Source organism: Mastacembelus armatus, chromosome 15 (assembly GCF_900324485.2).
Source record: "Mastacembelus armatus chromosome 15, fMasArm1.2, whole genome shotgun sequence".
Classification (NCBI taxonomy): domain Eukaryota; kingdom Metazoa; phylum Chordata; class Actinopteri; order Synbranchiformes; family Mastacembelidae; genus Mastacembelus; species Mastacembelus armatus.
In genome coordinates this window covers 1,179,269-1,197,317 of record NC_046647.1, presented here as the reverse complement: position 1 = coordinate 1,197,317, position 18,049 = coordinate 1,179,269, and the positions used below count along the sequence as shown (strand labels likewise).

Genomic DNA, 18,049 nt, shown 5'->3' with positions numbered 1-18,049 from the left:
AATAAAGACACAAGATTAGAACTGTTTGTTTTTACACTTTAAGCACATGTGCTTGTCTATTGTTGTGACTTAGATGATGACCAGATCACATTTTATTGTAAATTAATGCAGAAAACCAGGTCAATTTCAATGGAGTTCACATACTGTACTTTTTCTTGCCACTGTTATTTGAAATTACAATCCAGTGCCTTTTACATCTTACCTGACAAAATACAACTATAGTACAATTACATTTTTACACTGCATGTGGTTTAAATATTTAAGATGTCACATGATGTGACAAGATGTCATATTAATAAACTTGTTAATAAGCTTGAAGTGAATCTTTAGAGACAATAGCAGCCTCTTTCACAACACAGTGCACTGTCAAAGACTGTGATCAAATACAAAGCAAGACACAGACTATTACCTGCAATACCAAAAAAGAAGTCTTATTAAATTTGATGCAGCAAACAGAGGGAAAAAGACAAAAAAATTCAACTACCAAAGACCCACATTCACAAAGCTGACAGCAAAATGAGTTGCAGAGAGAATGTATTGTTTCTTCTTCAAATCTGAGGTCCCATTCATTTATGCCATGCAGGGACAGAACGCACTCCTTTCTTCCCGGCTGACTGCATCCACTTGGCAATCAGCCCAGACACACATTGCAGAAAAAAAGCTTGACAAAAGCTGCAGCCACACACGCACACACTGTTATCACATCTAAAGCACACATAGATATGCACAAACACACTGAAATATACAATGATTTAGTACAATCATTTGAGTTTTGGGGATGATTTCCAGCTCATGCTTTGAATGAAACTAAAGTTTGCAGATATGTAATAACATTACATCTAATTATTTTCATGCCAAACATTCTTGTCATGGCGAACAAATGCTTTGAAAAACCCTGGGATACTTTAGCTAACATTGTTTGTTCATTCAAAAACCACAACCAACAATAAATCAGTTATGAAGTCTGTGTCTATCATGCTGATAGTGCTGTGTCATCTTAATAAAACTGCTTTACAGGCTTCCTAGGGCGAGCAGAAGCTTGCTTTATGACCTCCTGCAAGAATTACGTTGATCAAGCATGTACTATAAAAAATGTTATATTCTATGGCTTTTATTCCAAATTGTAAAGGGTAACACACACAGGAGGGGCAGGACATGTACCATACACCCATGTACTTTGTTGTTAGTGAGTCAATACATCAGGAGAAGCCATTTCCCTTTTTATCCTGGCATGGATTCGTCAGCTCTCTAGAGAAGCAGGATTCAATCTACGGACCTAAACATCCTAGCCATCTTCAGTACATATTCTGTCTGTTAAGATGGCACATCCTCCTCCGTAGTAGCAGCAATGAATGAAAGTGAAAGTGAGCTGACTGAAAAGGCAGTGGGACAGAGGCAGGTATCATGACATAAAGTAGCCAGACTTTCAGTAAAAGATGTTTAAAGGACCCAATCGGTGCTTTGTTTATTAAAACAAAGAAACAAAGACTTTTAAACATAAGACATAAACGAAAGAGCAAGACAGGTTCCTGGAGAAGGCAGAGCCTTTTGGTCACTCAGGAAATGCCTTAAAACTCTGTGCTGAACAATGGCTTTCCTTCCTGTCTGTCTGCAATGGAAAACTGATAAAAACAAAAGATCAGCTGCGACAGTCCCTCATTATTGAAAACAAATCTCTTAACCCAGACACGGAAACAGCTCACTGTTGTGTTGACAATGCTTTCAAGACATATCTATGTCATATTTGACTTTGAATGGTCCGAGTGCAATAGCAGCATATTAGTCAGATTTTTTGGTACTTGATGTGTTCAGTGTTCTCTCATTGTTTCACATGCCTTAATGTTTTATAGCCAGTTTTGCAGTTGTGCCCTTTTGGGGTTTGTGCATATTGAAATAGCAAATAAATTATTGAACAGTGAAGAAGTATTCCTAGTTTAGAAGTGTAGCTTCATATTTACATATCTCAAAAATGACTTGTACCTAATTAAGAAGCATTTAATATTCACTAATTAATTATCATATTCACTAATAAATTTTCAGTACGATGCTGCTCATTCCTGTCATCACTACAGCAACAGATTCTGTTACAGTAATACTGTACTGGCAGCTCTGCAATAATCACCACCTCCTAAAGTTTTTATTGTTATTATATACAGCCTGTCCCTCAAAGGACTGTCTGTGCCCACTTCTATTTGCAAGAGACAGTGTTGAATTTGTGCTTCCAACATGTGTATATGCATAATGCATTTTCAATTACAGACAATAGCTACACTCTCTGAATAATATAAATGGGTCCCCTCACTCTCTACAGAACAGGAATATGTAATTCTAATCATGTTGCAGACGAATTACTGTACCTCTGAAGTTTTCTCTGTATGAACTATTTCATGATTTCATGAATTACGTAAATATTTATTAATATAATATATATATAATATAATATATATTAATAATATGTTACCTCAAGGCTAGATTACTCATTACTATCAGGATGTCCCAGTATCTCCATAAAAAGCCTCCAGTTAATCCAGAATGCTGCAGCCAGAGTCCTGACTGGAACTAACAAGAGAGATCATATTTCTCCTATATTAGCTTCTCTTCATTGGCTCCCTGTAAAATCCATAATAGAATTTAAAATCCTTCTCACATACAAATCCCTTCATGATCAAGCTCTTTCATACCTTAAAGATCTCATAGTACCATATCATCTCAATACAGCACTTTGCTCTCAGAGTGCAGGTCTACTTGTGGTTCCCAGAGTTTCCAAAAGTAGAATGGAAGGCAGAGCCTTTAGCTATCAAGCTCCTCTCCTGTGGAACCAGCTCCCATTCTGGGTTCAGGAGGCAGACACTGTCCGTACTTTTAAGGCTAGACTTAAAACCTCACTTTTGACAAAGCGTATAGTTGGGGCTGGCTTCAGGTAACCCTGAACCATCCCTTAGTTATGCTGCTATAGGCCTAGACTGCCCGAGGACCATCAGTGCGCTGAGCTCCCTTACCTTAACCCCTCCCCTCCCTTCCTTCCCCTCTCCTCCTCTCCTCCCCCCTCATATGTATATTCTACCAATGGATTTCACTAACTTTGTGCTCTCTCTCTCCCCTAGTTTGTGCTCTCTCCCTCTCTCTCTGTACTCTCTCTCTCTCTCTCTGTACTTTCTGCAGGGGTGCAGTTACTGGTCCCACCAACCTGCAGTGTCTATTTGTTGTTTATTGTTGCTGTTCTTTTCTCTCTCCTCTATGTACTCACCCCAACCGGTCGAGGCAGGGGGCAGCCCAAACTGAGCCCGGTTCTGCTGGAGGTTTCTTCTTCCGTTAAAGGGAGTTTTTCCTCTCCACTGTCGCCAAGTGCTGCTCATAAGGGATTTGTTGGGGGGTCTTTTGGGGGTTTTTTTGTAAAGTGCCTTGAGATGATTGTATTGTGATTTGGCGCTATACAAATAAAACTGAAATGAATTGAATGGATATACTGATGTTTCACTTTGTCCTTGCCTTGAATTTTTGTCTGGAACACAGGAACTTACTGAGCAGACTGCTCCTTAGTCTTGGCAAAGTCGAGTCTAAACCTGTTTTCACAGTATCTGTATCCATCCTGATAATACTATATACTGTAAAACTTACGATGCCCTTTGTTTCGGAAATCTGAAATACACATTTCTATTCTATGAAACTTTTTACTATCAGGATACAAGAGAAAATAACCAAGGATAATACTATATATAATAAGAAATAGAAAATAAAGAAAGGCCATGAAAACAGAAACAATGGAAAATATTTTTCATTACAAGACATTACAGGGCAGAGTACGCTGGCTATGTAGATAGTGTGAGTGCCTGTACCACCATAGCAATACGGGGCTGGGGGAAAAAAAAAAAAAAAAAAAAGTTCTCGTAACACAGAACTGGACCAGGTCCTTTAAGAAGTTTTACTACCTACCAGAGATCGCCAGATTGATCATTTGACTAAATAATCGGGTTGATTATTGCATTTTTTAACATAATCGGCATCACCATCATTCTACCACACCTCAGTGGATGTCCTAAAGTTTAAATTGCAACTTACTTAAAACTACACTAGCTGCTCATATGCAGTGTCTGTGGATGCACCACAAATGCATGAACACAAGATTAGTACTACAATTCAGCTCAGTCCAACTTTTTGCATTGGTTTTCCTGGTGCGCCTACAACGTTTTATTTAAGTGGAACAGCACAAAATTTAACTGCCCCCAGATGTTTTCGCTGCACCCTTAGCATCACCATTAAATATTCAATGGGTTACTTTTTGTCATTTCTCACAGTTGTGTAAATCTTTTTAAACAGGAGTAACAGTGCACATAAATGCTTGTCCATATTTGAACAACAGCATATATATGTAATTTACTTAAAAAATGCTTGACAAAATTAATTGATGACACAATGTGGAAAAACATCTCATGTTGTTGTTGTTGTCCCCATTGATCATAAATGCCATGTACAAGTTAGTGGTAATTTCAATGAACGTTAACAGGTATCTTTTTTTTAAGGAACCCCCCCCCCCCAAACTTACTGTGCACATATAGTATAGTTACTGTAGTTCGAGTACCATGCCTTCCAGAAAATAAGTCGCTCTTATACAAATATCTGATGGAACTGTTTCCAAGTAAGTGAATCACTTCCTATTGCAAGCGTGTTGTGCTGTGTGTGTTGTATAGTTCGTCTACAGATTAGCAATAGACTAGCTTTAGTCTAACATACCTAAAAACTAACTAAACTTTCTAAACAATTCATTAACCGCTACACATTCTGGTACTAGTCAAGTATCTTTCTATTTTGACCGGTATTCCCGGACTTAGCACCCAAAACCCCCTCAGACCCCAGAGGGTTAAGTCACTAGTTTTCCAGGGCGTGCAACTCGGAAAGCAGCACACTGTCCTGGTGCAGATGGTGTTATCCACACAGAAGCTGATGTACTCAGTAACACAGTCTGCCATGCAATGTTGTTTCAGTGAGGCCAGGACTACATTCCAGTCTGTTTCTTTCTATTTTGACCAGTATTTATTGCTATTCCCGGACTTAGCGCTTATTAGCCTACCAGTTAGCTTAGCTAGTAACATGGCGTCTCCTTCTCTCTCTCTTTCCTGCTCGATGTGCCACATGTTTAGTTTTTCCTCTGCCTCCTTTAGTGATAATGATACCTGTAATAAGTGCAAGGTTCTGCTAGCTTTGGAGGTGAGGATCACTGATTTGGAAGCGCGGCTCTGCATCTTTGAACAAAAGCAACAAGCTTAGCCCCATTAGCAGGTGTGGAGCCACCGAGCTCAGGCTCAGGGTCTGTTAGCGGTCCAAGGGCAGCTCCGGAGCAGCCCGGAGAATTAGCCTGGGTGACGGTCCAACGGAAACATACACCTAAGCAGAAGGCCACGGCTCATCACCTGCCTGTTCACGTTTCCAATAGATTTTCCCCGCTAAGAAACCGACTCTGATAATTGGCGATTCCATAGTCAGAAATGTGAAGCTAGAGACACCAGCGACCATAGTCAAATGTATTCCTGGGGCCAGAGCGGGCGACATCGAGTCAAATCTGAAGCTGCTGGCTAAGGCTAATCGGAAATATGGAAAAATTGTTATTCACGTCGGCAGCAATGACACCAGATTACGCCAATCGGAGGTCACTGAAAATAATGTTGAGTCGGTTTGCCAAATTAACTTTGCCAAATTAATGTCGGACTCCGTAGTTTTCTTTGGACCCCTCCCCAATCTGACCAGCGATGACATGTTTAGCCGCATGTCGTCGTTCCGTCGCTGGCTGTCTAGGTGGTGTCCAGCAAACGATGTGGGCTTCATAGACAATTGGGCCACTTTCTGGGGAAAACCTGGTCTGGTAGCGAGAGACGGCATCCATCCCACTTTGGATGGTGCGGCTCTCATCTCTAGAAGTTTATTAGCCAACCTAAAGTTTGACAATCCAGAGTGGGGACCGAGACGCAGAGACTCAGTCTAAAACGCCCTTTTGCAGTTTCCTTAGAGCCATTACCCCCCTCAAACCACATAGAGATTGTGTTTGCCCCTCGAACATATAAATCAAACAGAAAAAGAGAACAGTCAGATGTGGATTATTAAATATTAGGTCTCTTTCATCTAAATCTGTTAGTAAATGATTTGATAACTGACCACCAAATTGACTTACTCTGTCTTACTGAAACCTGGTTACAGCAGGATGAATATGTCAGTCTGAATGAATCAACCCCCTCAGTCACAAAAATTGTCATGTTCCTCGAAGCACAGGTCGAGGTGGAGGAGTAGCTGCAATCTTCCACTCAAACTTATTATTAAACTTTCATCCTCAGAGCAATTATAACTCACTTGACAGCCTCACTCTGAGCCTCTCACATCCAAACTGGAAAACACAAAAACCAGTTCTACTTGTCATTGTGTACCATCCACCTGTCCCTTAATCAGAGTTTTTAACTGAATTTCCAGACTTCATATCTGATTTAGTGCTTAGATCAGATAAAGTCATTATAGTGGGAGATTTTAACATTCATGTAGATGTTGAAAATAATAGTCTCAGCACTGCATTTAATTCAATATTAGATTCAATTGGTTTCATTCAAAATGTTAATAAACCCACCCACTGTTTCAATCACACCCTTGATCTTGTTCTGACATATGGCATCGAAATTGAACATTTAATAGTTTTTCCCCATAATCCTATTTTGTCAGATCATTCTTTAATAACTTTTGAATTTAAGATGATGGATCATGCAGCATTTGGAAGAAACTACAGCAGATGTTTATCTGACAATGCTGTTAATACATTTAAGAAAATGATTCCATCTTGATTTACATCTACGCCATGTGCCAACACAGTGGAAGGCAGCTGCCTCAATCCCACTCCCTACCAAATTGATTATGTTGTTGACAGTGCTGTAGCCTCACTGCGTGAAACGCTTGATACTGTGGCCCCTCTGAAAAAGAAGTTAGTGAATCAGAGGAGATTAGCTCCATGGTATAACTTACATATTTGTACCTTAAAGCACGAAGGCTGGAAAGGATGTGGTGTTCCACAAATTTAGAGGAATTTTATCTAGCCTGGAAAAACAGTCTATTAACATAAAAAAGCTCTCCGTAAAGCCAGAACTGCATACTATTCATCACTAATAGAGGAAAAAAAGTCACAGCTCTGTTGCGCCCAGTGTTCCCTTGGCTCTCAGCAGTGATGATTTTATGAGTTTCTTCACAAATAAAGTCAACAACTATTAGAGATAAAATTCAGCAGATGCTTCCTATACCTGAAATAAAGCAATCTTCTACTACAGTAGCTCTTGAATCATCTGTAAGACCTCAGTTATGTTTAGACTGCTTCTCTCCCATAGATCTCTCTGAATTTACATCAGTGGTTGCTTCATCTAAATCATTAACGTGGCTCTTAAAGATTTGTTGGGTTTTTGTTTTTGTAAAGTGCCTTGAGATGATGTGTATTGTGATTTGGCGCTATACAAATAAAATTGAATTGAATAAAAAAAAATTGAATTGAATTTTAAAAAACAGCCTTGTTGAACAGAAAAAAATATATATAACGCTAAGTCATTTTGGCGTAATTATCTAGAGGTTATGTCATGGCAACTGGACTTTTAGGTTTTAGGGAGTAACGTTTCACTACTCATCCAAGTAGCTTCATCAGTCTCAGAGAAAGCTGGTATGGAACCTCCAATTTATCCTTCAGGTTGGTTTCACTCCCCCCCTGGTCCCATAGGCTGATTAGCTGAACTATGTAAATAGGTTTAGAGTTGTTAGACCCACATTCCTGAGTTGGTTTCACTTCACACCAGGCCTGAATAGGTTCGTTAGGTGAACAATGGAAGTAAGCTCAGGTGAGGATTGTTAGGATCTAATGGTAGACTCATATGATCCCTCTGATTCACCAATTGTGTGCAGTGTGCAAACTGCAAATTTTTGTCATTTGAGTCGCATTTTTCCAAAGTTAACTCTCCGTCGCTCGTTTTATGCCATTTCTCGAGGGCAAGCACATTACCTATAATGAGATCAGACAGGAGAAACTGTATCGTGCCTTACTTTCATACGGATTACATAAAAAGAGATGATTTGTTTTTGACTTGAATTGTTTAATTTAAAAGAAGACATTTCAAGCTTTCTAGCCATATATTTCTTATTTTTATAAGACAAGTATTCACTGAGATTCAGGTTGTTTTATTTACGTGTCTGTGAAAAAAGATGACAGAGACAGAGAAGACAGAGAGCGCACCCTGTCTGCTTTCTTTATTTTACAAAAGCACAGTGTTTTGTTGTTATTATGAGTGTATACAAATAAAACTAGACCCTTTACAGTTTCAAATGATATATTGCTCTTATCTGTACGATCAAAACTGACGGAGGAATTTTAGTTCATTTCAGCATTATCAGAAGATGCCACAACCCCTGAAGATTAAGGGAGGGTTTTTCCACTTGAACATAGATAGCTTCTCTGACTGCTCTCTCACCTATCTTTTTACCACCTATCTTCTCTGTTCAAAATGTGTACACCACTCTCTTCAAATGAGTGTCCTGTGTCCTCTACATTGGAGAGACCAAGCCACCACTTAACAGGAGGATGGCCCAGCACAGGGGGAGCAGCTCCTCAGGACCACAGTCAGCTGTGCACCTGCATTTCAAGGCCACAGGACACTGAGGATTGCCACTGAACTCTTCAACCTTATAGTTTACACTACACTTTTAGTGAGCGTTCAAAAGATTGATTGGGTTTCCAAAAGGAAGAATTTCTCAAATTAAAATATTCACAAATGTGTCACAGTGCAGACTTCCTAATAATGGTTTATATTTATAAATGAGCACTATCCCCTCCCCCATTCTTTTCCAGCTCCTATCTGTTTGGCATGTGAGTAGCACCTCCCCCATACTCAAACTTCCACTCCTCCACAGATCACTACCTCCTCCACATGGCTCCTGTCAGAGACATGACACCATGCTAAAAATGGCTGCTCCCATTTCCTCACATTCTTCATTTGTGACCACATTTGCACTTGTTTCCCCCTTTTCCAAATGTAATACAGAATAGCATTTTCAGATAAAAATAATCAACATGAATAATAATACAACTCAAATAAAAATGAACAATAATAATATTTCTAAATATGCATTCCTACTGTCAAGCAGTTCTGTAATTTAGCTGTCTCCTTCATTCTTTGCCAACAAAATAAAAAAAAGTAAAACTACACTAACACTAAATAATGCATGTTTGTTGTAAATGTCAGAGAAATTAATATCTTGAAACCTGTGATGTAAACTTGTTTCTCTGAACACCATTATTATCTTCTAACCATCTGATTAAGGGACATAACATAAAAGAGGAATCACAATATAGAGTAAGTTAGCACTCTGTGCACAGTTCATCAGATGTAAGTCAAAACTGAAAGGGCTTAGTGACTGTTTCATTTGAGATCCGGTAAGTATAAAGTATAAAGCCAAAACAAGACTTCCAGACTGAAGTGTTGGGCCACGTCACACCTGGGATTTGTGGGTGAAAGTGGTATGTGCTACTCCCTGGCCCACACAAGTCACACACACACATATATATATATATATATACACATATACATATATATAGTTGAAGTCACAACCTGCTGATAGTCCCTTTAGCACATTGTGAAAATATGGAAGTGTTTTACATTGAGCTATTCCTCCATCACACCACAAAATAATGCAGAATTTCATCAAATATATAAAATGAGAAAATTACCCACATCACCAAATAACTGTATAGCACAAAATATGGAAAATGTCCTGTGCAGTAGACAACTGTACGCATGAACTATGTGGATATCCAATGTCCCCCATAGAGCTAAATGTTTCAATGCCATTTTCAACATTCTCAGGAAGAATCTTGTTTCAGTCAATTTTTTCTCCATTTCAAAATCACAAATGGTTTCTGTCCTATCTGGTCATGCTGCAACAGCATTTTTACAAAGCTCCATTTGCTCGTACACACAAAAATAAGCTGGTGATTTTAGATTTATACACCTACCTATCTGACATGTCATTTCACTCATCTTGGGGAGGTGTTTCTGTTTGGCTTGGCATTGATTACTCAACCTTCTCCCATAATTTTGAACTGAGGTATTCACTCTGTTGTATGTAGTTTATGTAGTTACAGCAGTGCTGTATTTGACTGTGTGAGGATTGATTTCTGTCTGAGAATGTCCCTGAACAGATTTCACAAAACCATTGAACAGCCCATACTTTCTGCGTCAAGAAATGCTCTTTATAGTTAAGCAGTGAGCTGAGTGGTGTTATAATTAATGTAAATTTATAATTGCTTTAACTGCACTGGTTATACTGCAGTCCCCAGAGGTATCAGAATTCATGCATAATCAGAAAAGGACTGGTGGCTAGAAGGAAAGTGCTGTCTTAGCTAAGAGCTTCACATTACACTGGAGTGAGTAAACTAATAAAATGAAATAATCTCTGCAGAGTTAATGAAATTAGGAGTCACCCTGCTTTGAATGGCTGACATATAGAACAAAATGTATGGTCACTGGATATTTGAAACAGGCACCTAAAAAGATGATGATTCAATTTTATGTATGATCCTAAAATTACCATGTAGAATGTCTCTTTGAAAAAGACCTCTACCATAAGTGATCACATTTTGCTGTTTATCATTTAAAAACACAAAAGAAAGGTTTGGATGTTGTTTTGCCATAGCAACAACCAGAGGTTGCATTAACCAAATATTTTTCACCAATGACTGAATTCTTTTAACAGTTGACAGAAAAATCTGAAGGCCTTCTGGTATTTTGGCAGATTGGAACACAGAGTGACCTACCATACAATACTATGCAAAGGTTTTAGGGCACTTAAAATACACTTTTAATATAAATGACATAAATAGTTTTTCGTTTATGAATGAACTTCATCCAAAGTGCTGTAAATGTTACCAAACCTAAATTTAATCAGGATCTGCAGCACTTCCCTTTACCCTTAAACCAGCAGCAGTTCTATCTGGTTGGACCTGCACATAATTTCTCCTGGTACTTTGCAGCTCCTTGGAGAAGCTGCTGCAGTTCTTTTGTACATTCAGACTGTCCCAGTGTTTCTGTCTCTTCATATGATCCCAGACTGACTCCACACTGCCCAGATCAGGGCTCTGTGGAGGTCAGACCATCTAATTGCAATTCCATTTATAGATGAGGTGAAAAGATAGTGATCAATATAGTGAATGAAGGACAATCAAGTAAAGTTAATACTGATGATGTTTGTCACAAGTAGTTTGTCCACAAAGATGCAAAACCTAATAACAATCGCCTCTGTAGCAATCTCCCTTGATGTGTTTAATTACACACAAGCAAACCGATGTGAGCACCCACGATCTCATTGGGGTATCTATTTTTAAATGTTTGTAGAATTATTATTCTATCTATCTATTTGCAACCAAATAAAATAGAGCAATAATTCTTTTTGCATATGAAAGCAGAGAAGTTACACTTTCATAGCATGCAACGACATGTCCCAGAGCGCCATTTCCTTCCACAAATAAGTTTGCACAAATCTTATAAAAATGTGCATACAACAAAACCACTACAATGCTTTGCTCTAGATCTGATCTACCAGTTACAGCACTTCCTCTGTTCCATATAGAAGAAGAGTACTTTATTAATCCCCAAGAGGAAATTCAATTGTTACAGCAGTTATTCTAAGTTAAAGTTATTAAATTCTATATTATTTAAATTATATTAATTAATACTACTTAATAAAGTAATTAATTTGGATGGAGAAAAATAATAAAGTAATTATTGTAATTGTGTGTGTATGTGGTGTGGTAGTGTTGGTGGTCTGTGTGTGTGTGTGTGTGTGTGTGTGTGTGTGTGTGTGTGTGTGTGCGTGTGCGTGTGTGTGTGTCCGTTATTGTTTATAATCTAAAAATTATCTAATCTAAAATAAATTTATAACATCATCATGTTATGAGCATGAATGCAAAAATGTAAAGATATGCTCAGTGGACCTGTTCTATGGTAGGTCATAAAGAGTTAAATCCATGTGGACCAGGAGGAAAGTGTGAGTTTAGGTCAGTAGGTCAGTTGAGCTAAATTCTGTTAACTTAAATCGTTTATTCCTATTTTAATTGCAATTGTCCAGTTTTGTGCCTGTTATTGGGCCACTGGCTACACAGTCCGTATTAAATGTCATATATTATAAAAATAAAAATTTTTATTAATAGGTTACAACAATGGAATTTTTCCAAGTCTAACCCAGACACGGTCAACAACCACTGTGCACCTGCTCTTGGCATGAGTCACAAAATAACTAAATTGTACATGTAATTGTACTCCCAAACAAATGTTCTTTAAGCACAGAACATTGACCACAGTTATTCACATCCAATCAAAATCAACACAATGTTACTATCAAACAGTGTTTTGGCATCTATTTTTGAGTTAGTCTTAGTCTTCAGATTAAAACCTAGTTACTTACTAGTCACATTTTAGTTATTTTGAAACTTTTTGGTTTTAATCAATATGTTTTTTCAACTATTACTGATTACTTTTAGTCAAAATGCAATTTTCTTCGTAACGAGTTGAAGGTAAACAACTGAGGTAACTCTCCTCTGCTTGCAGCTTTGCTGTTAATGGCATGCGTTGCTTATCCAATCTAATGACTTAAGTGTCAACAGACCATGTAGCCTATTTTGTATATAAGATATCTGGCAAATAATATTCTATTTCCATCTCATCTCATCAATGAGGAAAAAACATACATACATAGTTTCTATTGTCAGTGACTAGTCCTTTTCATCGAAAAAAAGGTCGGTAATGAACATTTTTTGTCGTCATCTTCATTAACAAAATTAAGACTGCTATTAAATGTGCATGACACAAATGTGCATGTTCAACACTTCAAACTAATGTGTCTTTTAGCCAAATGTTAGTCACCCTAGCTACAGACTTTTCAGTGAGGTTATACCTCATATATTGTAGCAAAGTCCTGTTGTTGTGAGAAGTTTAATCTAGTCTTTGTCTTGTCTTAATCATGGGACAAACTATGTCAACAAATGCTTTATAACTAAATTAAGACTAACAAATCTATTATGTCATAAAATTACGTTTGACAAAAAATTGATTCATTTACCAGCTTAATTAAGATTAATACTAAAATAATAATGACATGTTTAGTGGTCAGGTGAAGTTAATAACTGTTCTCCCAATTTATACAGAAAATAAACTATGGTTACTCTTGTGTTTGTCCATTCTGTTGTTTCATTGTCTTATTTATATTTTCCTTGCTTGCTTTGTGATGACACAGCTCGCTAACCAATTACTGTATCATTTATCAAATACCTAGAACCAGGATTTAGTGCCAGTTTATGGTCTCTCAGAAGTATATGGGTATATATGCTTAAAATGTTACAATGTACATCACATTAGATACTGCGGTGCGGCCATGCAGGATTTTGTGATGTCAGCCCAGTGTGAGAAGCGATTGAAAATGTCATAATGAAATGAAAATAAATTATCAATCAAACTGCATGTCAAACGCAATAATAATGTGACATTTGGCTGTGAGTGTTGTTGATAATCATCATTAGTCCTAAATCCTGCCCCAGGTTAATGCAGTTTGAGCTGGCATCTGGGAGGAGCAGCAGAGGGAGGCCGCATTCATGTGGCCTGACAATAATTGCAATCACTCAAGGCAACTGCATCAACACATCAAGCACTCCTCAGAAAGCACAACCTATTCACAACCTCAGTTCATTCTCAGCTTTGGCTTTGGATTTTTAGGACTTCAAGTCACACAAAGACTGGTATTTAGTTATGATCCCAGCAGGACATCATGAGGTTGCAGTCTCTGTGGCATTCTATCAGATACATAACATAATGCTGGAGTGTTGCCAAATGCTAGTCCCACAGTCTATTGTAAGGAATGAACTTCAAACTAACCAAATTGTAAAATTACAGCTTACTTGTTTACAAAAAGCCAGATGTGTAGAGTCATAGAAATTAGCAGTGGACATATAAACATAGGTACAAGTGGAAGCATCTATTACTTTTCAGGAATAACATACACTGCCCATTTGTGCCCTTAGCAGTGGACTGTGAAGCACCAGAAAAGTCCAGACATTGTTCAAATGAACGCTGTTTGCTGTGTTGGGTATTTGCTAAGTTGTACAGTATAGACTAGTATTTGTAGCAGTGTTTAATTATTGGGAATTACTGTATGTCTGTGCTTTGAGACAAGCTAACAATCATAAAAACAATGTTTCCAAGAGCTCTGAGTATTACTCCATACAGGTAGCTTAGTCTGCAAAATACTATGTTAGAATACTGCGACACGAGAAAGTGATACCGGGGAAAACTTAAAGGAAGCTATGGAAAGACAAAAACACATTTGTGACAGCGCCTCTGTGCACCACCGTTAGGTTAGCCAGGCCAGACAGCAGCCTGGGCGGATGAGGGGCACCGCATTACCTGAGGACATGGTGCAGACTTTTTGCTGCATTGAGTCACAACTCCTGCGGGACGAGTCACGTGACCAAGCCCTGCGCCGTTATGGAGAGGCAGACTGGGCCGCACCGAGTCACGCCGAGCCGCACCGAGTCCTGAACTTTGAATGTAGCTCGGTGCGACCACCAGGCGTGGATAGCCAGTGCGCTGCTTTATCTCTGCATTGCAGCAGTGCTGGAGCTTCTTTGAATTACAACGTAATGCAGCAACACTGGTACCAGCAGTCTACGTAAAAAGTCTCGGTCTCATGTGCGTGAACGCGCGTTAATTGCAAAAAACTACAAAAACTGTGCTAGCTTACCTGCTATTATCTTATCTGTGGCCGTTTGGTATTCAGTCATCATATCCCACAGTTTCGCCTCCTCCCGAGCCTTCTCCCCGACACAGCCACACCAAGCAATCTTCCTGGTTTACTGGGAACACCGGGCCCAAGCAGAACAAACATCCACAGAAACACGCTGCTAATTCGGTGACCCCTTCGGCTTCACTCGGCTTCGGCGCTCTCTGCTTTGTGGACACGCATTAAAAAGCTCATGAAGGAGATTTGGGGTCGGAAGGTTTTTGAAGTAGGGAGGGGGCAGTGAGTCTCAGCAGATATGATGTTAGAAACTGGACTGTGCTGCTGCTGCTGCTGCTGCTGCTGCTGCTGCTGCTCTGTCCGCCCCTCCCACCACATCACGGCCGTCCAGGCTGGGAATGCTGCTGCTGTGGGGATGCTGTGCTGTCCGGCTCATGGACATGAACATGGTTTTATACATATTTGAAGGTCACATTTAAATAGATCATTGTGCTAAATGGATACGTCCAAATTAATTGTTGTGTTTATTGTTACATTTGTATGTACAACACATTGTTGTATTTATTTTATAATTACAATGATTACCATGACATATGTTTGTGCCGCTGTGATGGGCTGGTGACCTCTCCAGCGTGTACCCCTCCCTTCCACCCAAATAGAGCTGTGATAGGCTCCAGCCGATCCCCGTGATGCTGTTTAAGGAATTAGCGGGTATAGAAAATGGATGGATAGATGTTTGTGCTGCTGCAAAATAATAAATCCCGTTCATTTTGGACTTTTCTCGGGCTTCAAGTGCAAGTTGACTTTACTTTGCTCATTAATGACGTCAAAGGTGCTGTTTTATATATTTTTCAGAAATCTGAAAGAAAATGGTTGAAATCAAGCTAGCTTTATCATTGTGTGCTATTCAAGTTAGTATACCATCACATCAACCAGAATTACTTTTATACAGCAGCTTATGAGGATCCAAATAAACATTCTTGTGCATCTAACACTACCCTCCAATTTCAACTGCTTTTTACTGCTATCAGCTTTTTTTGCTATCAGCCAAACTGAAGAAAACGCTAGCATGCTTAGAGATTTTGAATGACCTATCCCAACTTGATCCAGGTGTGAAGTGAAACCAACTCAGGAGTGTTGATCTAATGACTCTGGTCCCAGTTACATAGCTCACCTAATGAGCCTATTTGGACCAGGGGTGGAGTGAAACCAACCTGATGGATAAATTGGAGTTTCCATACCAGCTTTTATCTCATACTGATGAAGCTACTTGGATGAGTAGTAAAATGTTTCGACCTAAAAACTGAAAGTCCAATTGCAATGATTCTGAGCTTATGGTTTCATGGCAGAACCTGGCTAGAATAATGAGTCAAAGCTGACACCGCATTCTGTTATCTGTGTCAAGTATTTAAAGGAGCAAACCCAAGCTCTGATTCAACATTTAAGCCTAATGGCTACTGTAACTGGAAACATGCCATGGTGTTCAGCAGAGGTTTCCACAGACATGGTAATCTGTGGGAAGAACAGGACACAAGATGTGAAACAGAAAAAGAAATATTATCGCTTATGAATTCTGACCAGCTGAAAAAGAATAGATACGATATTTCTTCAGTCAGTGATGAAATTGAAAATCTAATCAGTTAACTCTTACAAGAAAAATTGATGCATTTCGCATGTGTTTTTAAAATTTTTGTTTGATTACAAAATTAAAAAGCACAGTGAGTTGTCAAATACAGTGTAAACCAGGGGTGTCCAAACTACGGCCCGCGGGCCATTTTTAATTGGCCCGCAGCAAATTCCAAAAATATACCAGAATATGTCCCGCACATGAAACCTGGCGGTATTGCATTTCTTGGTTTTAACTCTAGGTGGAGCTACTGAGTTCATCAAGGCAGTTCCTCTACAAAACAAAATTAAGGAAAGAAAAATTTTGCCACAGCGCACTGAAAATGACAACACCACACGGTGGGAAAATTAATACTTTATGGAAGTCAAGGGGAAGTGTGTGTGTATGATTTATAATGAGAGTGTCGCAGTGATGAAGGAGTACAATGTAAGACGACACTACGAAACCAAACATCAGACCTACATGCCCTACACTAGTGTGGAACGAGAACAGAAGGTTAAGCAGATGACAACTATCTTGCTAGCTCAACAACAGTATTTTTCCTGTGCCAAAAAATAGCTAGCTATGAGGTGGCTCAACTCATTGCCCAGCATGGGAAGGCTTTTTCAGATGGTGAATTCATAAAACAGTGCCTCACTAAAGTCGCAGGAATAATGTGCCCAAAAAAAGTCAAGAAGTCGACAGCTTACCTATCAAGAAACACAGTTGTGCAGCGAATCGAAGACTTGTAAGCCAACATAAAACATCAACTGTCAGACAAAACGTGTGCTTTTGATTTCTACTACATTGCATGTGATGAGAGCACAGACGCCACAGATACCGCACAGTTATTAATTTTTTTGCGGGGAGTTGACCATAACCTTTGCGTTACGGAGGAGCTGCTTGATCTCAGCAGTCTAAATACCACGACAACGGGTAGAGACATTTTTGAAATTGAGTCAAATGCAATTGACAAGATAGGACTTAAATGGGACAAGTTGTGTGGAGTTACAAGCAGTGTTGTAGGCTGATTGATTTAGTTTACTTAAATAAACCAGGTGAGGCAATATGTAGGGTAAACCTGACTATTTCTAGTCGGTGCTGCTCAACCTCCCGCACAAGAAGAGAAAACATCCCATCCCCCAGCGAGGTGACATTCCATGTCCCTAGAACCATTGCTGTCCCAAAAAAACATTGCACCATGCCTGAGATTTGCCGGAGAGCACCTGGAGACTCCACTGTACTGGGAAAATGTCTTCTGGACTGATTAAAAATTAATTGTTTGAGAAGAACTCGCGGCACTACATATGGCATAAAAAGAGAACTGCATACAAACATGCAAAACATCATCTGTAAGTTATGAAGAACTTATGAAGTAAGACAGCTACGGGTCAAACGTACACTAAGTTAATTTGCTCAGTGGTCATTTTTCTAATGCTCTCAAAGCATTTTATAAAAGACCTGTGGCCAGTGTTCAAATAAATGATTTATTAACTGCTTGGTTTTCCACACCATGTGGGGTTAAACAGGGTGGTGTTCTTTGCCCTACATTATTTGCACTCTATGTTAACAGTTTAGCACTAGAAATAAAGGAGTGCTGGACTAAGAGTACCAATTGATGGTGTAAATGTAGACATTTTGTTATATTCTGAT

The 18,049-nt window shown here is 39.0% G+C and overlaps 1 protein-coding gene across 3 annotated transcripts in view; it reads right to left on the bottom strand.

The window, feature by feature from the left end:
* hspa12a (heat shock protein 12A) overlaps window positions 1-15,121 on the bottom strand; it is an 82,110-nt gene extending 66,989 nt beyond the window's left edge. For all 3 annotated transcript variants that reach the window (XM_026309885.1, XM_026309886.1, XM_026309887.1), the window contains exon 1: window positions 14,794-15,121. In XM_026309885.1, the coding sequence (XP_026165670.1) occupies window positions 14,794-14,836 (43 nt within the window). In that variant the 5' untranslated portion in view covers window positions 14,837-15,121. The remainder of the gene's footprint in view (window positions 1-14,793) is intronic.
* Between the last annotated feature and the right edge of the window lie 2,928 nt (window positions 15,122-18,049).